This window comes from Lathamus discolor, chromosome 1, assembly GCF_037157495.1.
Source record: "Lathamus discolor isolate bLatDis1 chromosome 1, bLatDis1.hap1, whole genome shotgun sequence".
Lineage (NCBI taxonomy): Eukaryota > Metazoa > Chordata > Aves > Psittaciformes > Psittacidae > Lathamus > Lathamus discolor.
In genome coordinates, this window is record NC_088884.1 from 74,867,967 (window position 1) to 74,888,895 (window position 20,929).

The following is a 20,929-nucleotide window of genomic DNA, read 5'->3' on the forward strand; positions in this document are numbered from 1 at the left end:
GGTAACTGCAAAGACTTAAAATGAGCAAAACCAAATTGCCTCTTCCGGGCATGGCTAGGCAGCTTCATCCCTCTGAGCTATCAGCACACCGTGTTTCTTCAGCGGAGTTCACTAACAAAAGCCAAGGGCGTGTGACTGGACTTGTGGAGGGTGTTCTTAGGAGCTGGGCTTCCAAGGTCGGGTCTTTGTGGTAGCTGTGGCTCAAACTGGGGGACTCCACTGTCCTTTTGGGGGCCATTTAGGTGAATGTATGAAACCACGAGGACTTCCTAGGCTTGGGAGGAGGGACCCTTTGCTGTCACCCGTTTCCAAGGGCAGACTGTGCCGATGCTGAGGGTGCCAGGAGGAGCACAGGGGACTTCCCTGGTGTCACAGGGAGGCTCCCAGGCACCACTGAGGTGGTAAAGAGCCATCTCCTGTGTTGTAACCACTTATCACTGTTGCTGTCTTTATCCAGGCCCAGCAGCACATCACGACCGACCGCACAGGGAGTCACCGGAGACAGCAAGCCTACATCACTCCAACAATAGCTCAGGCCCCGTACTCTTTCCCGCACAACAGTCCCAGCCACGGTACAGTCCATCCTCACCTGGCCGCGGCTGCCGCTGCTCACCTGCCCACCCAGCCCCACCTCTACACATACACGGCCCCCGCCGCCCTGGGCTCCACGGGCACCGTCGCGCACTTGGTGGCCTCGCAAGGGTCTGCGCGGCATGCCGTGCAGCACACCACCTATCCCGCCAGCATCGTCCACCAGGTCCCCGTCAGCATGGGCCCGCGGGTGCTGCCCTCACCCACCATCCACCCGAGCCAGTACCAGGCTCAGTTTGCCCATCAGACCTATATCAGTGCTTCTCCAGCCTCCACAGTCTACACTGGATACCCACTGAGCCCCACCAAGGTCAACCAGTACCCTTACATCTAAACACTGGAATAAGGAGTGAGAGACGCACCCATCCCTGGGGAAGTGAGGCGGCTGCTTTTGTACTGAAGAACAGGACAAACTTAACAATACAATGGGAGGCTCGCATGAAACTTGAAAGAAGGAGACTTTAAGGAAGAAGCGAAAAAGAGGAAAGAAAGGGGAGAACCAATTCTACACTTTTTATTTAAAAAAAAAAAAAAAGAAAATGAAAAAAAAAAGAACAGAAAAAAAATATAAAACAAACCACAAAAACCAACCATTCTGCACCAAACTAGAAAGAGAAGCAGAAGGACCCTCCCGCGGGTCCTGTCTTTTGAAGAACTTCACCAACAGACTTTTAAAGGTTATTTTCATCCAATAGTGAGCTACATTTAGAAATGTTGTTGTCCAGAACACCTACAATGAAATCCATTAGGTTTTTAATCCAGTAGGTATATGGATTGGGGATTTATCCAGCATTTCAGAGAGTTTATACCCCATCTTTGCAGTGCTCTTTGTATCTCAAAGCATTACATAAATTTGGGGTTTTTTTTCTTGGAAACAGAAAGTGGGTTAGGGAGGCTGAGGGAGGAGAAGGAAATGTTGTCCCAGTGCTGTAAATTTGGATCTAGCGCTACAACGTTTAAACACACCTGGGCAAAAGAGGCCGTGCAGCACTGGTTGAGAGCAGAAGCAATGGGGATGTTTCTCCCTTTCCTTGAACACACTGGATAAATCCCTGAGAAATGCTGTTCTTAAACGAGATCTCTAATAATGTATGTTGGATTTCAGTTGTGTTTCATTTTGTTTTATTTGGAATTCTTCCTTTTCAGTCCCTAGCCGTTTTAGTATAGGAGGAGACATTTTAGCTACCCCCCTGCCCCGGTAGAATGTAGCACTATACAGGTCATAAGCCCTTTTTACTCTTTTTGTGTTGAACTTCAACGATACCAATAGACTATTCCTCAATGTGATTGCACAAAGAAAAGTGATATAACATAGGCATGTAACAAATGTGATTGTCCAGGTATGTACGTGTGTGTGTGTGTGCGTGCGTGCGTGTGCGTGCAGATGCTGCCTTCTCTCTGTGGTGTGTTCCTCGGCACAGCCATTACAACTGTCACAGTCTTAGTTTTACATCATTCCCTCGTAGTGCCTTACCAAACTACAGACGCGGTTTAAGGGTTTACTTCCACTGGTACTCCTAGGAACTGACTGAGGCTAGTCGGAATTTACTCTCAGCTCTTCTTTGCTTTTTTTGTTTTGGGTTGTTATCGCTGATTTTCTTCTTCTGGTAGTGGTGGTGGTGGGTTTCTTTCTCCCACGTCATCAATCTTAGCTCATTTGGTGAGGTGTTGAGGAGGCTCATCGGGGTTAGAAGTGCGTACAGCTGGGTGTTTTGTTGAGCACTGGATGGGCTGGAAGTGACTGGGTCAGTTGTGAGACCCAGGGTGGCTCCCAGAGGGTCTGGGGATTCGTTTGTGGACTGGTCTGGTTTTGTCCTGTGGAAATAGCAGGTTTTCTCCCCAGAAACTGAATTCACCTTCTGCTGTTTGCCAACATACTCCGTGGAGTTGTTGGGTTGTCCCAGTGGTGTGTCTGAAATGGGAACAAACCTTTAGCCCATGAAAGGGGGAAACACAGGTTATTGCCAGCATCTCTCACTACGTCTTTCGATGGGAGGGGGTCAGGAAAGGACTGGAGCCCCAAAGCAAACATGAGAAAATTCAGCTGAGAGCGTCAAACTCAGGTTTCTTAACTAAAAAGAATATTGTAATACATTGGGCCTTACCCCTGTAACGTAGCTGTGGCACTGCGCACTTCCCCTCCTGCCTTCTCGCGTATTGCCCAGCACATTGTCTGTGGCAGCAGAGTGACCCTGGAACCAGAGACCACAGTAGTCCTATGGGTCCTCCATGCCTAGAATACTGTATGGTCATCTTGTTTTCCAACCATGTCTAAAGAGAGCCTTTCCCACAGTTGGGTTCGGTGCAGAGGGTGGTTTCGTTGGTGCATCAGTACTTGGAAGTGTCTCTGGAGTACCCACGCCTGTGGATGGCCTGGGGAGGAAGGAGAGAAGAGAGTTTGATAGAAGGTTTCTGTGAAGGCTGAAGTCTGTGTGGCTGCTTGGTTCCACTCTACATTTCCCTTTAACTAGAGCATGGAGTATTCAGGTGTTTCAGAAGATGCCGGAAACCAGCAAGTTCCTCAGCCCAGTGGCGAGGGCTGGGTTCCCTGGGTGGCAGTGGGGAAGGAGGCTTTCTCAGATGGGAGAAGCTGGCAGAAAGGCAAGTGTATTGTCTTGTGGTAAGTGCTTGGCTGGTCTGGAAGAAGAAGGGATCCTGCTATGTACAGGCTGTTCAACAAGGCTGTTGTCTTCTGGCAAACCACCAAATACCCTCCCTGGTTGCCAGCTCTGGTTCCTGGGCTACCCTTGCACAGTTTTCTCCTCCTGCCTGTCCTTCATTCTAGCTCAATACAGTGTAGATGAGGATGCGATCTCCCAGCAGCCTATGCACCTTAACCCCCTCTTCCTATGGAAAGACAACACATCCCCTTTCATCTGAGGCAGGACAATAAAGCCCTGCTTGCTCTGTTGCATTCCTCTCCTCTTCCACCAGTTTGGGAGCGAGAGCGTCATGCTGCTTGTGTCATGGAAAGAAAAGATGTGATTTTATTGTATGGTTATTATTATTATTTTAATATTATTATATTTTACTCTGGGTTTTAATTGCACACTCATTCCTTAGTCTTTGTGGATTAGTATTTTTCTCTTCTAGTATTGTTGTTATTGTTGTTAATTTTATTTCTCTTCATGGGTTGCTGTGTTTGTGAAAACTGCAGGAGGAAGGGGAAACAGCGCTGTCCCGAGGATGAGAACTCTGCCACTAACTTAGGGGAAGTAGGGTGGTTACAGCCTTGAGGGACAGGAGTTATCCTTCAGGTCACATCTGTATTTTGAGAATAAGTCCAGAAACATTCATTCATGAGGCCAAAACCAAACAGCAGCTAACGTAATGATCTGTCAGGAGAGCTGGATCAAAGGCACGTAACGACCTTGGTACCCTAGGATCCAGCTCGCTATCACTTCGTCGATGGGATATTTGTACGAGATCAAGACCTATTTGTGCTCTAGGCCGTGATCACTGGGCCTTTTCAATGAATCCAAGGCCATGCTACACACATAAGGGTTTGGTTTTCCCAAAGGAGAAAGCAGATAGATGGCTCTCCAGAAACAGGGCTATCAGCGGAGCCATGGCAAAAGTGCCTGAGTGTGGCTCTCATTCCCATCACTGGATAAAGGACACTGGTGCCCATGGATAGCATTACCTGGGTAAAGCACGGCCGCAGACAAGGCAGGGTTCCTCACCTGCTCTTCCACTCTCACTGCAGCTGTTCACAGGGCCAGGGTGCTTAATTTGCTTTTAGGGGTTTGTTGAGGTCTTTTTTGATGTAGATTTTCCTTCCTTTTATAATTATTTGTAGTGGAATTTATTAAGCTATTCTGGTTTCTGGAGTTTAGATGTTCATGTTTTCATTTGCATCGCCTGCTCTGTTAGAATGGGGGGAAGCAGTGACTGAATTTAAATTCCATTAAAAAATAGGGTAGGACTTCAGCAGAGACTTAAAGTTAATCATGCACTTGAGTGCTTTGCGAAAGAACAGACTTAAACCCTTCAAGTTAATTACTTGTTTATGCGCTCCTCTGGCCTAGGACCAGTGAAGCGTGGAAGGTTACAATCTCAATCACAGTAATGTTTTACTTGTATTAATTGCATTTTCCCTGCATACCCCTCTGACCTGCTCTCCCATGAGTGCTCTAATCTGATTTTTGGGGTGCGTTTGGCAGTGAAGCTGTCACAACAGTACAGGCTGGCAGTGAGAAGGGGCATGGTGTGCATTGGAGGAGCCCTCTTTCCCATTGGGAGGAGCTGCTGATCTTTCAGCTGTAGGTGGTCAGATGATGATGTTGGGCCACAGCGATTGCAGGGGGTGCACAGCACAGCCATTGAATCGCTTCGATGGTGTGACACCTTGTGAGAGCTGTGTTTTCTGGTGGGTACGGGGAGCTGAGCAACACCTGTTCCCTCACACCTGCCTGAAGGCATAGTATGGAAAAGGTGGTGTGATAAGTCACAGGGGAAACACGGTGAGGTCAGCAGAGGAATCAAAAGCTTTGCCTGCTGCTGGTGCCACCTACGTAATAGCAACCGGCTTGTGCTCAAAATGAGGTTGGCGTGGTTGGGTTGGTGTTCTTTGTGTGCATGGGGTAAACAGCATGGGAACTTGAGAGGGGAGGTGAATGTTTAGATACTGGAAGTTCTATGGGCGGCTTAGGGTTGGCGCAGTGAAAAGGCGATCCCTTTCCTCGTCTTGCATTCTTGTGCTGGAAGCAGAATGAAGCGCGGACGTTGCCTCTCCTCAGAGGTGTATGTTCAAAGTCCTGCTGTGAAACCAGATTCCAGGAGGAAGGGGAGAGAGCCACTAACATGAGCAGAAAGGAAAACCTGAAGGGAAGCACTTTCTCACTACAGACTCACCAAATCCAGTCATTTGAGAGCAAATGCAATTGCATCTTCCTCAGCAGAGCTGTACCTGCTTGCACCCAGCAAATTGGGCCTTGGCAGATCTCTTTCTCTCTCTCTCTCTCTCACTTTCTCTAGTAGTTTTGTCGTAATATGCAAAACATTCCAAGAAAGGGACGCTTCTGTTTGTGACATTTTTCCTCCTTTATACTCTGAAGGAATGATGTCTTGTAATTTGGTTGAAGGCAATTCCATTAGCAAACTTAACGGGCAATAAACCTGTTTTTTTCTTTAACCAAAGATACTGAGAGAGAAAAAGAGACCCACACACACTTCAGAAATGAAATGAAAATCATGACCACCAGGCAATGGGGATACACTGTGGAACTCCATCTTTCCTTTCTCTTCTTTTTCTTATCATTTTGAGTAGCTAGCTTGACAAGCAGAGAAATCACACTAAATATTGCTGCTATCCTAAATGTTAGGGGGATGTCGAAAACTTTATTCTTCTCTCATTATTGTTCACATTGATTAAAGTGTTTCAGTGGCGAAAATGTGGTGTGGAAATGGTGAGCTGCGTAGTGTGGATAAGCTTCTGGATGCCCTGCATGCTTCTGTAGCGTTTCCTTTCTTGGATTTAAGATGCTGGTTTTGTTCCGTGGGTTGGACCCAAACAGTGCTGCCATGGTTGGGCCAGGCACAGCTGGGCAAGGATGTTGGACTTGGGTGTGTGTTCTTCCATGGCTTGGCAATCAGCCCATCAGAGATCTGCAGTGCTAGTTGTGGACCAAGTCCTGGATACCTGTACACAAAGTCTGCAGGAATAGTCTTTGTTGAGGGTAGGCAGCGCAGAAGGGAAATATGTGAAAGGAAATGACTTCCCCCTTCCTGCTGACAGCTGTCCCTGCTGTGGTCTCATTTGCTGTGGGAGCTTCAAAGCAGTTGATCTGTGGTCCAGGGCACTCATTCATGTCAGCCCCCATCCTTGTGTGAGGAGGAGTCCCACAGCTTACTTCTTGTGGCCCGCTTCTGTGCCTACAAATCACTCTGCTCCCTCCATACGTGGGGAGGAAAAGATGGATCTGCGCTGCTGGGGTTTCCCCACTGCTGTACTCCAACAAAGCTGCCTCTCACGGCAGTGACAGTTTCACCCTGGGCTGCTGATGTTGAGCGAGGTACACTGTTGTACAGCGGTGCTTGAAGCCATGATGGCAGTAGATGGCTGTGTGCAGGCTCCTTGCTAGAGTAATGCATTGGACAGAAGGCGCTGGCCAATCCAGGCTGGTCCCCATCCCCATAGTCCCTCCTTCCCTCCACCAGGGAACACTACCTGCAAGAGACACCGTGATGCCACCATGCTCACCACCCACCGCAGGCACGCAGTGAGACCCACCACAGGGGCAGCCCCTCGAAGGAAGCACTGGCAGCATGCAGAGGAGCTCTGCTGACCCAGGGCTCAGTGCTGGAGGTGTCTTTTTCCCCCCCCCCGTGACAAATGGCATTGCTGGGAGTGACCCAGAAGTAGTAGTTACCTGTGAGGAGCTGCTGATGCAGGTGTGAGAAGCAGACTGGAGGTGACCCGTGCTGTGCTCTGTGCGTGTCAAATGTTTTCAGTTGGAGGACATGGTTTAGAGCATTTGTGTGTGTCAAGAGTGAAATTTGAATGGCAGATTGACTTGGTTCGTCAGAAGTCTTAGGAAGCGTACTAGGAGGATTTGTGTTCAGCATTTATGGTTTGGAACTCCTGTTTCTCATTTACGGGTTAGCTTTGTCCTTCCAGTTTTAGCAGTGCTGCTATAACAGACTATTCATGTGTGTTTGAAGATAAAAGTTTTTGTTTTTAATCTTTTGCTTATCATAGTTAAGCTAAGAAAGGCAATACTAAAGGTATATTTTTTTCCAAAAATGATATTTTTTACTGCACTGATAAATATTGTGACATCTCTGTTCTTAACTCTTTCGCTGTGAGGGGAACTGTGTGCAGATTCACACAAACCTTGTAAATACTTGCGTGTACTTCTGACAGCCAGGGATTATTTTTTTCCCCTTCCTTTCTTTCCCTCTTTTCCTTCCTTTCCTTTCTTTCCTTTCTTTCTTTTCTTTCCTTTCTTTCCTTTCTTTCTTTCTCTTCTTCCTCTTCTTCCTCTTCTTCTTTCTCTTTTTTTCAAACAAGGTTTCCTCTTTGAAACAGAAAGCAATGGGGCAACAGTGCTCAGAGCAAAAGCAAAGCTTATCCCACTTTCAGAACATCATAACCAAGGAGTTTTTGCAGTGCTGGCATAGAGTTAATATTTAATGCCGATGCGTTTTGATTTTATTACTGTTTTTTCCAGCAAACTGTTTGGAAAGGAATAAGGCAGATAGAAAAGCTTCAGTATGGGATTCTGATCAGAAACGATGCCCATCTATTTTATGGCACCTCTGGTTTTCCTTTTGTCTCCTTTTCCTTTAAAAAGAAATTAAAACTGGCTTGTTGCAGGCTTGCTGGCCTGAGCTCTAGGCTGGTCGGCGGCTGTCCCAGGGTTGCCTGGTGCTCCGGGACCGCCGACTCCTTTGGAAGCAAACCCACTGATCAGGATTCTGGATTCTGATTGCTCCAAAAGGTACCCCCCAGCACTGCGGGATACCTTTGTTTTTTTAAAGAGAAGGATTTAGATACACTTATATTACGCAAACTGTGACCTAATGGCAATAATTACCTCAAATGTGGGCATTCATCCTGGTTTTAGCCTTTTTGAAAACATGTAGCCAGCTTGAACTTTGATTCAAAGACTCTGAACTCCGTAGGGGCGGAATAGCGATAAATGCCCACCCTGGTCATTGTTGCTTGAGTGAATTCTGAAGACAGTGAATCTTTAAAAAGAAAAGAAAAAAAAAAGAAATTAAACCAAGGAATAGATTACTTCTTTTATGTATTTTAATCAATTGTGATGTTAAAATGCACATGTAAGTATATATGTTTATAGCTACTGTAAAATGCTTTGGCCTTCTAGAAGATATTTAATGAGTCACATTTTAAACCAATATGAACTGAATAATAGACTGTGGCTACTTAAACAGTTTTCTGGCTACATTTTATAGTTATTACAGTGTTTTATAGTTTACATTTAAACTGGTACTTTTTAAGGGAAATCTTGTGTTTATAAGTGACACCTTCAAAAACTCAGTACAGCTGCCTCTTTTTAATTTCGCCCGTTCAAAATGGAAAAGTCCAAGTGTGTCTTTAATATGTATATTCTGTTTCGAGATATAACATAGTGTTGGAAGGTCAGTCCAGAGGTCAGGTATAATCCACTGTATTTCCAAAGTCTGGTCAAAAAAACACTCCACCACTTTGAAGATTTAGTCCAACAGATAAGCTACTTGTTTGTTCACTTGTTTTAATAACGTGGTTTATCAGGCTCCGTGGGTTGAAGCAGGGGGCACGATGCTAAAGTCACTGTTCTATGTAGGATCCTCATCTGGATGAAGATACCCGCATCAGGAGAATGAAGGATATTCAAAGGAAGGATTACGTTGTACTGTTGATAAATCATTAGCCAAACTATTAATTCCTGAGTTAGCGAATGCCTGTTTTTATTTTGGGGGGTCGGGGTGTTGTGTGTGTGTGTCTGTGTGCATGTGTGTGACAGCCACTCGGAGGCAATAATGCTGTAATTTGGCTTTCGTGTGTTCACCCCTTTCTTACAAGCAGTGCTTACCACCACAGACATGTTTTGCACCAGTAAACGGAACACAAAGTTCACTGACCATCTCCTTGTCAACTCTGTTTTCTCAGCCCATGCCAGTTCCCGTCAGTGCTGTTACCTTGTACTTTGCATTTTGATATACCACATTCCCTCCTCCCCAGTCTCACTTAGCTGTCTAGTTTTGTCTGTTGTGTTCTTTCACTCGGGTAGCCAGTGAACATGGTATAAATGTCTGCTAGGCAAAATGGTACTCTGAGGCCACGGAAGTACAGGAATTGGCATTTAAAATACGTGTATGAATACCTCTGAAGAACCGAGTTTCAGTTGCGGAGCTCACGTACTCCTGGGAGGGCTCCTTTCGTGTTTCCATCATGCCTGACGGGGCTGTATCAGCCAGCCTAGAGCAGAGGTAGTGAAAAGGGGCGATGGGCAATGCTTTGCAGTTGGGTGCCTGTGCTGCTCCCAGTACAATCAGCAGCGGTGGGGCTGGTGTAGTGCATCCTGCCTCCTCCTCCTCCTCCTCCTCTCAGCACCATTCCGGGGCTGCCATGCCCATCCCATCACCCCCATTACCAAAGCGATAACGTATCCCACGGCAAGCCAGGACTGTCAGCAGGACTCGGGCCAGATGGAAAACGTCCACCCTTCCCCACCATGCACTGCCACCCAACCCACAGGCTTCACTGCCCCCAGCGCCTGCCTGGCCGCCTGTTCTCATGGGGGGAGTCAGGCCCACAGATACCAGCACACTCACATGAAGGAGCCATAGAGCCTTGTTGAATACCTTGGCTTGCAGTTTGTTAGGCAAGAAGGGGTTTCTGGCACTGGCGACACACATCCTGCAGGGTCTGGAAGGTTACATACAGCACCTCTGCCCTCAGCAAGGAAATAAAGCGCTTCTGCAATGCTTCCACCTCACGTGGTTACGTACAACACTTCTGGCTTTTCTCCCCCACAACCCTTATGTGTTCGATTCTTTATTTTCTTTTATTTGGTTGGGGTTTTTTTTTTCTCTGTATTCTACTCAAAACTTCCACGGATTTTCCAGGGCACAGCCATTTCAGGTGTAAAAAAGGATCTCCTCATCCCATGTTTCACCAACAGAGCAATCGAGGCATTTTGGGTACCAGATTCTACTTGGGCAGAACCAGAATGTAGCCTGTATCTTTCATACCAAATCAAATTTCTGAAAGGAGAGGAAGTGTCGTTAATAGCTTTATTAAAGGAGTGTGTGTGAGAGAGAGAGGGAGTAAGAGAGGGAGCAAGAAAGAGAGAAGAAAGAGGGGCATCTCGGAAGGTGGAGAGTCTAGACTTCGGGTAGATCAAAAGAACCAACGGGTGAAACACTTGTGAGCTGTAAAACCCTTGTAAAGGCAGGAGGGGGGAAGCGGAGGGAATGATCGATGCCTTTCGACTGCCCGCGAGCCCAGCGTACTCTGGATGGAAAGTGGAAGTTAATCTACACTGCACCAAAACTACTAAGGGGAAGTTGGGGGAGGGCTGTGAAAAGCTGCCACAATCACAAGGGAGAAGATGCCCCTGCCCCAGCTCTGGACCTCAAGCGGTTCTTTCTCTACAGCATCATCTCAGCCCAGTAACCCCACGAAAGCCCTGAGCCGTTGTGTTCCTTCACTGTACGGTTTCTGTAATAAGAGTGTTAATCCATGTTAATCTTTGTGGAAATTATTGTGTGCAACAGTATTTTCTTGTGTACGGCTTCTTTCCTGCGTGAATTGTCCCTTTCTCTTTTCCTTTTGGGTTTGTTTTGGGGTTTTTTTCCTTCCTTTTTTTCCTTTATTTTTCTTTTGGTAATACGTCTTTCTTCTTTTAAAAGAAAAAAACAAAAACAAACTGATGTGTTGTAGACCTATATGTAACCTATTCCTTAGTCTCATATTATAGGTATGTTATAAGAATGGATATTTTACTTGGCTTTAGAATGTTTTACAGGAAAACTAATTCTTAACCAATCAAGTTCTTGCTACTAAAAAGAAAAAGAAATGCTTGTGTTTTTCATCATGACGTTGTGTGCTTCTAATTAATAATCATTTTCGTTGTAGAAAAATGGAGTGAATTTATATTAGTCTTGGAAACTAATAATAGCATTGTAAATTTATGAGATGATTTTAACAGAAAATACATTATAGAAGAATATAGTTATTTTAATTGTAATATTACTAACTGTAGGGTGAGAAAGGAGGTCCCGTTGTGGTGAACTATGTTATAGCTTGTTATTCACGGTTTCTTTTTGATCATTTTTTCGGTCTCTGAGGTGAAACGAGTTATTAATCAGAATTTGTCAACTCACATATGCATATTGTATATGTGTAGAAATGTAATCACACTTTGTCTTGGAATTACATTAAACTGTTTTAAGTCACTGCAAAGTTTGTGTGCCTGTGTGTCTTCTCGCTAGCTCAAGTTTGGTCTGAGCATCTGTTTAGTTTTCAGTTAGTCTTATTTAACCTCCTCAGCCTGTTGGAAAGCAGCAGTAACACTATCATTAATAATAGATGGTTTCCCTTTAGGTTTGTGAGATGTATTTCTTTCCCAGGGAAGAAAACCATCTGCGTTCAGGTGTCCAGTTCTGGGCTTCACTGAAGCGCAGGAGGCTGCTCAGAGCTGCTGTGTTCAGCTCGATTGAGAGCTCCCTGCTATGTCCGGCTGTGCTGACTTGAAGTGTGGGGATCAGCTGCAAATACCAGCCTGGTTTTCCTTTTCTTTATCCCTCATTTCATTTGCTCCCTTTCCTTTCCTCCTTTAATACATGTTAAGATGCTTAAATCACCACCTCTTGCCAGTAACAGAACCTGCCCTTTGGGCTGCATCTGATTTCCACCATGAGGTTTGCTCAGGAGCAAACAGGAAGGAGTGTCTGCAAAGGGTCCCCTATTACACCATGGAGGAGGCAAATGGCTCCACAACTCCTCTCAACAGAGGGAGAGTAAGACCTACCTGGTTCTGTTGCTGATCTTTCCCAACACAGTGACTCCTGTCCAAGATGTGGGATCCATATTGTTACTGCAGCTTGTCCATTCCAGGGGATAACCAGAGGGATGTTCAATGGGTTGTACCAGCCTGTGTATGCTGCAGGGGCCACCCTTTGCATTGGGTGTCCAATGAATGGTGTCTGCAAGCATGTGGTAACTGCAGATGGGCTTGCATCAGGACATACACCTTCAGGTAGAGCAGGACGCTTGTTTCACCAGAGAATGCCAGCAGTGAGGCAAAGGCTCCTTTCCCTGGGCTTGGTTTTCCAGGCTTCTGCCTGCAGAATCCCTGGAATAAGCAGGGAGCATTTGCGATGAATTTCTAGGTAGATGAGAAATTTTAGGTAGCAAGAGGTCACAGGACCTTTTTCCGAGCTGCCGTAAACTGTCTGAGACCCAGCTCAGCAAAAGCAGTTAAAGCTGTAATGCCTGTGCCTGTTCAGCAAACCCTTTAAGTCTGTGTTTAATTTTAAACCGTGTGTCCTGTTAAACTTCAAGTTATTTAGACATACGCTAACAGGTAATTGCATGGTTAGGTGCTCTGCTGGAAACGGCGAGTTTCCTGGGTCATGGTATAAGGAGGAGACATCAGCGAATGATCTGATCTCAGGAACGGCCGTAAATGCAGAAGAGCTAGATTAACCAGTGCAGAGTTTCCCCATGTTTGTGTCACGTTACAGTGTCTTCTTTGTTCTTTTGTTTTGTAGAACTATAAAACCTGCAGAACCCTATTTGTCATTCTGTTGTCCAAGGCCGAGCCAGATAAAAATTGCATTGTACCTGGGGAATGTACTTTCTGAGCCTTTTTTCCCAGGAGAGGAAAATTGTTTCTCAATTTAAGCAGGGCTGATTCTAACGGAGCCTGTGAAAACAGCGGGGGTTTTCAGCCACCACAGAGGGGGATGGGAGCGATGAGAATGGTCTTACAGAATCCATCACCATCAGTGGCCCAAGCCTGGACTCCAGACTGCCCAACGCCAAGGAATGGTTTGCAAGCGCAGCCATTTCCCAGGTTTCTGCTCAGAGTGGTGATGTACCTGCATATTCACTTGTAAATACTCCTGAGTCCCGAGTTCAGATTGAACTGAAACCCAAGAGAGCTCCTACTGACCAGAAGAGGGCAAGGACTGTCCATGCATCTTCCACTGGCACAGCTGGTCACAAGAAATTCATCCCCTGTTCCTCTGAGCTCACTTAGAAGACGCCAAATGCAACATGCACACGGCTTAAGCCACCTGGCAGAGCTTGGCGAGCCCAGCCTGCTGTGGAGCTAAGGTTAAACACCTCTCCTCCTATAGCTCAAACCCACTGGAGCTTCAGTAATGTCAGCACCTGGAGAGCACGAGCCTGAGCAGCTGGTACAAATCACCACCACCAAGCTTGGGCCATTCCAGCTCTTTCTGGGCCAGAAGGAATCTCTGCTGCTGCTTTGCGTGTTCACCTCAGGCAAACAAGTCCATTCAAGGTGAGTATGGCTCTAACTTAAAACTAGGAGGGCAGGGGACACACTGACGTGGTGTACGTGATGCTGCTGTTCTTGGCATGGGCTGCTTGTCCTCAATGCAGCAGCTATGTTTTTATTCTTTGGCATCCGAAGTCTGGCACCTAAATTCATATTTATGCATATATGAGGAGAGCTTGTCTGACTTTAAGCACTGCTCTGCCATCCTCGTTGCTTTTCACTTCAAATGAAAATGGAAAATGGGAACTGGGAGAGGGAGAGGAATGGTCCTGTCCTGTGAAATGCAGACTGTTATGCCTCAGTGACTTACACATGTGTGTCAGATGGCCACAGCACACCCATGCTGGAGCTGTGGCCCTGCATCTTGTAAATTCTTGTATCCTCTTTCCTGCTATGCCAGTCAGGCCAGGGTAAATATGCCTGCATCAGCATTTCCTGCACTGTGCTTTCCTTTTATGTTTTCTTCTGCAAGGTAGCTGTGCAAATAATGAGCAAATAAAGGCTGTTATTTAAAGGCCCCAGCACTGTGCTGTATATCAAAGTCTGTGCTATTTGGGGCTTTTGTTCAGAGGAAAGCAGCCACAGGAGGAGCTCGATGCAGATCCTGAGCCACGCTAAAGCCTATTTGTCAAGGCAGCAGGCTGGGACAGGAGCAGGATTATCCAGGCAGTGCTGCCACCGTTGTGCCAGCCCTGGGGACACAGCACAAGCCAGGGAGCAGCACTCCCTGTGTTAACCCTGCAACAATGTCCAATGAAAAGGCACACCAGACAGCTTAAGTACACTAAGCTCCAGGCTGCATTTGTGCACAGGCCTTTCTGGACACGTCCAGACATGTGGTTTTGGGATGCAGGAGGCCACAAGTCCAGGAAGCATCTGGAATGCTTCCCATTTGTACTTGGACTGCCTCTGGTGTGTGAGCTCATTAAATATGAAAAAGTCATTTTATTATCTTTTTTTATCCCAAGCTCATTAAAAATGATTAACTAAAACTTGCAGTAATGTCACAGGAAAAAGAAAAGGGGTGGGGAGGGGTGAGTATGGTTAAAAGGAAGGACTTAGTGTAGATCACAATACTGTGACTGGACCCTGAGACAAAAGTCTCCATCCCCTCCAGATGCTATGGGACAGCCTGAAAATGCACAAACAAGGAGCAAGGCTGCTACCGAACTGCTCCCCCTAAGGCCAGGGTTTGAGTCACAGCTCTACTGCAGCAGAAAAGCTCTCTTTAGCTCTTGGAGGGTGTTTCTTCCACACCCAAATACCCTTGATCTGCTTCTCTCCCTCACAGAGCTACAGGCCCCCTCAGTTCACGGAGCAGGAGTGATGGAAATAACGAAGGCAAGTTTGGAAGGTGACTGCAGGAGGCCTCAGTGAAGGTTCAACCGTGCTTTACCTGCAGAGATTGTTTGTCCACCCTGTTCTTAAAAACATTATATCGTGTGGAGTCCCCAGATGTTGGAGCTCTGCTCTCTTCTGTGTCAGTGAGCCAGTGCTCCCTCCTTATCCCTGCTTCCTCTGGGCTCAGAACACCCCCTCCTCTTTCATTTAATGACCCTTGTCCTGCACGATCCCATTTCCTCACCTCTCCCCTGGCCTCCTTTATTTTCTTTCAGTATTGTTTTGACCCCAGCATGTGTGTGCATAATTTAGCAGGGTGGGTGAAAGCGGAGGAGTGCTGGGCGGGCTGGTGCAGCCTGCAAGAAGCAACCGTGTGTAGTGGAGGGTGACGGGAAAAGCAAATCCCATTAGGTTGGGATTTGTTAGGGAGGCTTTAAGGCTTTAAAATAATATCATGAATGACTGTGTTTGCAGGGAGGCAAGGCCTAGAGATACTGATGGTGATAGCTCCCTGTTCAGCCTTGTGATAAGCACCTCTTTCCTAGCGTGTTTTAACCTTTCACATGTGTGCCCCTCTGGTGTTAAAACACAGGCAAGGAAGAAACAAAGTGTTCAGGAATCCTTTCCTTGCATCCATGCAGTCCCCCCTAGCTGTGTACTGGCCCCCGTCTCATTCTCTAAACCACCACCTGCCTTTATGCTGCCTGGTAAAATATGGAAATGGGGGCTCACAACACAGACAGGTAAAACAAAGGAGGTAAAAAAGGCTGTCTGAAAGGGCAGGGTCTGGTATTACTGGGAAAGGTGGAAAAAGGGTACGAAATGTTCTGAGACTGGGTACAAGAGGAGATGAAAGACAGCCAAGTGGAAACCAGGCAGCGGGTCGAACAGGAGTAAAAGGAAATAGGCGAAAAGGGGATTTACAGGTGCGCCGAGTTTCCACTGCCCTAACCAAAGTTAGGGAAGAGTGGGGAGGGGTTGCCCGAGCCCCTGGAAGAAAACCGGGTGCCCCCTCGGTCACGTTTTTCCGCCCAGCCCCGCGGCAGTGGGTCGCGCACAAGGCAGTCTGTCGGAGCGCAGGAACACGTCTTCCCACCACGTCTGGCAGAACCATGATTCCATCCCCGCTGGGCGCTGCCTGCAATCAGAGCAGCGCAGGGCCCCTCCGAGGCGCGGGGCCGCGGCGGCCGGCAGAGGGCGCTCGGTGCCCGCAGCGCTCGGCTCGGCTCGGCTCGGCTCGGCTCCCTCCGGCGAGTGTCAGGTACACGCTGTTAGTACCAAGAAGCGAAGGGGTTTCGAATCCCTGCCTTATTCCTGTTGTTTAGCTGCACTTAGGCGGCTGCGGAAAGTTAGCGCTGGCCAGCGCGTTGTACTAGATGCGGTGCTTCCACATGAATAAAGCAGGCTGGGTACCAGGTGACGTCTTTAAGTCCTGGTCAGGTATAGGGGTGTGAAAGAAGGCTGGGTTGAGAATAGGTAATACTTCGCTTACAAGTAAAGAAGAAAACCCACATCTCGCCACTTCCCATGAGCAGACTGATGCTCTGCCAGACCCTGAGCAACAGCGGCTCTGGAGTCTCCCCCTTCCCCAAGTTTTTATTGCTGAGTATAACATTACATGGTATGGAATATCCTTTTGGCCAGTCAGAGTCAGCTGTCCTGGCTGCCCCACCGCAGCCTATTCCCCATCTCCAGCCTACTGGGGGGGCCAGGGTGCGAAAGAGGGAAGGCCTTGACCCTGTGCAAGCGCTGCTCAGTAACAGCTAAAACACTGGTGTGTTATCAGTGCTGGTTTGGACACAAATCCAAAACACAGGACTATATGGGCTGCTGTGCTGAAAATTAACTCCATCCCAGCCAGACCAGGGAGAGATGGGAAACTTCCTGAGAGACATAGCCATTCTTGTGCTTTGAAACAGAGGTAGCAGAAGAATTCAGAGAACACAGAGACAATTGCAGAAAAGTAAGATTTCAGTTAAAAAAATAGCTGGTACTAGAGGTAAAGCAAAAGTAAGCAGAACATTCATTCAGCACTCAAGTAAGGATATCACTAGTGCTTTTCTCTAGGAGGAGTCAAAGATCCTCAAACACGTACCTTTGATCACAGGGCTTGCCTTTGATCACAGGGAACAGCGCTGTGCCTGCGCAGAGGATTTTATAATACCTCGGTTGGATATCAAATGTTAACAACTCCAACACATCCAGTGCTGGAACCATCGATTCCCAGCAATTTGATGGAAGTACTTCAACACAAGATGTGGATGGTGAAAGGTCATGGAGGCCCATTCATCCATCTCAGTTGCCCTTCCTTTGAACAAAAACAGGAGTCCTCTGGCTTCGTAAATCCATTACTCTCCAAGGACTCCTGGCTACAGTAATGAAGATGAAGAATATCACCTCTCAGGAAGCTGAGGGGCTGTTTGGGTCGCTGAGGGTTTTCTTCACACACCACACTGCCCAATATATTTCTCTTCAGCTGCAAAGGCAGCATCCTGATTTCAGCCCCCTGAGAAGAAAACTGAGTGGAGAAAGGTGTCTGCCTTGTCTTTCCTTATTAATACTTTCAGAGTTTCCAAAGGAGACAGGGCTTTCGCCAAGAAATACCTCAATGTTTTAAGCTATGTGCGGACACTTGAGATGCCAACGATCTGCTTTGCAGAGAAAGCATAACTGATAAGCAATCTCTGAGAAGTAAACTGCCTGCAGTTTACAACAGAAACAACGCTTGGGTTCCTGTCATAATGTTTTATTACTCCTTATGTTTAATGAAAACTTTGAGAACATTTTCCTGAACCAGTCTTGTCATTTATGAGCTTATCTCACCACAAGCAGAGGTTACAGAGAAAGGATCTGGTTTTATAAGGGATTTTTAATAGGGTATGTGCCCCGCTGCCCTCTAACTACAGGCAGAGAGGGTCACAGGGCAATGCACACACTTACTGTACATCTCGGCTTTCTGCTGGTGACTTCTCTATCACTTTTCTTCCTTCTTGTCCCTGATTTTCCTCTTTGTGATGAGCAGAGTTATTAATGGCCCTAACTGGTCTGTGCTGAGTTCTCTGCTATTGAACCATCCCGTTTACTGGTCCATGGCACTATATTCACTCTCTGAACTATGAAGCAGTTGTCCTTTAGATTATTATTATGGCCTCTGTCTCCATTTTATTAAATAGGCTTCCACAGCAAAGGGCACAGCAACAAAGTATATTGCTGAATACAATAACAATCACCTGAAACCGATTATGCTGCCTCTGCCCTTTGTCCTGTGCAATATGTGTTTGTCCTGCGCTCTCCATGGCCTGGCATATGCTCTTTATACAGACTTATATGACAGGTTACCCTGGCTGTATGATCTTGACCCTGTTTTCTGGTGGATAAACACTGAGTTCTTTAAGGACTTGTGGGAGAAATCTTTTTTCAGTTCTCTGAGGAATGCTGCAGTCAGAGGATCTGGCTTGGTGGGATGGAGCCCCACCAGTGGCTCTGAAACTGCACATTGCACGAAAGGGGCCTGGCAAATGGAAAGAAGCTCTATGACTCCTCTGGAGAAGAAAATGCAACTGCTACTGCTCTCCTGCAGAGGAGACACTGTGATCATGCTGAGCATCCCAAAAAGGAGGAGAATGAGTGTGACACTTCTTTTACAGCTCCAGGGAAATACAATCATAAACTCTGATCTGATGCTAACTCAAAGACTCCAGCAGACTTTAGAGCAGACCTGCAGATAAGGAGAAATAATATCATCTGAACCTTGCTGCTGACAACTGAAAGGATGGTATTATGGCATGATCAGTCATAGCAGTGTTGTTAAATCTTTCAGACAAAGGTTTTGAGAAATGTAAACCAGGGCAGGAGAACTCTCCAGCTCTGCCCTCCTCATTTGTCCCTCATGCCTCAGGCAGTCTGGTCTCTCTTGTGACTGGGGGCTATCACTAACATACTGTGGACATGCCAAGGGGATACTGTGGGCACGCAGCTCCCTAGAGCCCTTTTCTCTTGCCCTCCACCCTCCCACATTGTACAGGTCCCTACATGCAGTAGCTCTGCAGTTCTCTGCAAGGGACAGAAAAAAACATCAATCCCTTCCCCTAAGCCCCTCCATAAGAATGTGGAATACGCAGCTCTCTGAAGGACATCAGGGCAGAGACAGTCAGAGAAAGGTAGGGTCAGACACAAGACAGGCACAGAGCAGAGCAAAAGATTGGTATTAATTTTGCCCCAGAGAATAGCCCAGTAATTGCAGGCTGACTAAGCTTAGCTCAGTTCCAGGGAAAATAAAGGAAATCTTGTATGGGATTGAGTCAAGAAAGAATTAAAGGAAAGAATGTGATTAATGCCACTGCCATAGTTTCATGGTAACTAGAAGCAAACTTGTCAAACAAAACTGATTTTTGTGCTTTGATGAGACTATATATTTGGTTGACAAGGGTAATTGCACAGTGATAATGTATGTGAAACTGTGTTGGGTGTGTGAGTCAGCAGTGTGCTGCGTTTTGAGTCTAAAAATGAATGCCATGCAATATCAATACAGCATGCTTGAACAGCACCGAGAGGAGGCCAACTGCCAGACCCCAAAGAGCTAGAGAGGAGACCAGGAGAGGTTCACAGAGATTAGGGCAATCTGCTTAATCCATTCATGTGACAATTTAATCTGTGATCTAAATGAACAGAAATCACTATTGGTAGCAGCAGGGCAGAAGACAGTGACGAAGACAGTTACGCAGAGTGATCGGACATGCTCTGATAGCAAAGGGCTACTTAATCTTGGAAAGGTGGAGGCTATGAGTAGGAGTAGATGGGGAAGTTTTAACTTAGTTGATGGAATCAATGAGTCTGAAACATCCAAGATCTTAGAGGAAATTTGGTGAAATGAGCTATTTTTTTATTCTAAGGGCATAAAGGGTCGGTATTGGATCCAAAAGCAGTTATCAAAGGTTCTCCAGGACACAAGACCTTAATGATCAGGGCCCTCCCTGAGTCCCTCTCAAACTTCCTAAACAGCAGAAAATCTTTTCCTCCCCAACCCATCTCCAGCCAGGGCTGTGGATAGGACACTGGTGTCTGCACCCCACAGCCTATAAACTGTCCTACAGTACAAACGGAAGTTGAGTAGTGTAAAGCTCATGCAGACTGTAGAAAAGATAACCTTCAGGTTCTGCCTGTTGATGTCATTTGCCCGATTAGTATGCTCAGGTCTGCCCTTAGGGAAGATTGTGCCACTTCTGCATGGAGTAGGATCACTCTGTTTTTTGCAAATTGATACCCTCTTTCCTGCCATCAGCCTGGCAGGAGCAGGCAGCAGCAGGGGAGCGGCTGCTCAGGAACTATGCACACACCCCAGGAGGGAAAAACAGTGGGGTCGAGTGACAAGTACCCGTCTCAGGTTTACCAGTTTGTTGGTGGGATTTTTCTTGGGCTTAGTTGGGTTTTATTTTTCTGTTTTGTTTGGGTTGTTTTTTTTTTTTTTTTTTGTTATGGAGTCTGGGAATAATGAGTACTGACGCTTGTGTACTGCTGCTGAGGGGAGGAAGCACAGACTTGTGAGGCAGCTGGCACACTAAGTCATCTCATATCACTGCCAACCAGGGATGGGTTTTTTTCCCTCCAAGTAGTCTTCTCCAGGGTAATTGAATCCACCACTCAACATGTGAATAGGGAAACAAGCAGCCCCTGCTCTGCACTGTACTGACCTAACACACTTTGGGCCAGCAGCTGATCCAGGGGGCTCGAGAACATCTTTTTTGAAAGAAGCTTATTCAGCCAGAGGAAATCAAAAGATGAAATGTGATTTGAAACAAAGAAAGAGCATTTGTACATGTGTTACCAGAAAACACGGTTGTTTCTACAGTTTCCACTGAGCAAAAACACACCTGTTTGAGGTCAAGTGCCAAAACCAACTCCCTCTTAAAGGCTGGCTTTTTCTGACTCATCCCACACTGCTGTTCATCCATTTCTCTTTGTCTAGCTGTGGTTTTCAGCAGTTCAGTGTCTTCTTTATTCTCCCTGGACGTAGGAGA

At 46.6% G+C, this 20,929-nt stretch overlaps 1 protein-coding gene across 7 annotated transcripts in view; it reads left to right on the forward strand.

Annotated features, from left to right (window-relative positions):
• HIPK2 (homeodomain interacting protein kinase 2) overlaps positions 1-11,506 on the forward strand; it is a 138,209-nt gene extending 126,703 nt beyond the window's left edge. For all 7 annotated transcript variants that reach the window (XM_065680716.1, XM_065680677.1, XM_065680687.1 and 4 more), the window contains exon 15: positions 458-11,506. In XM_065680716.1, the coding sequence (XP_065536788.1) occupies positions 458-925 (468 nt within the window). In that variant the 3' untranslated portion in view covers positions 926-11,506. The remainder of the gene's footprint in view (positions 1-457) is intronic.
• The last annotated feature ends 9,423 nt before the right edge of the window (positions 11,507-20,929 follow it).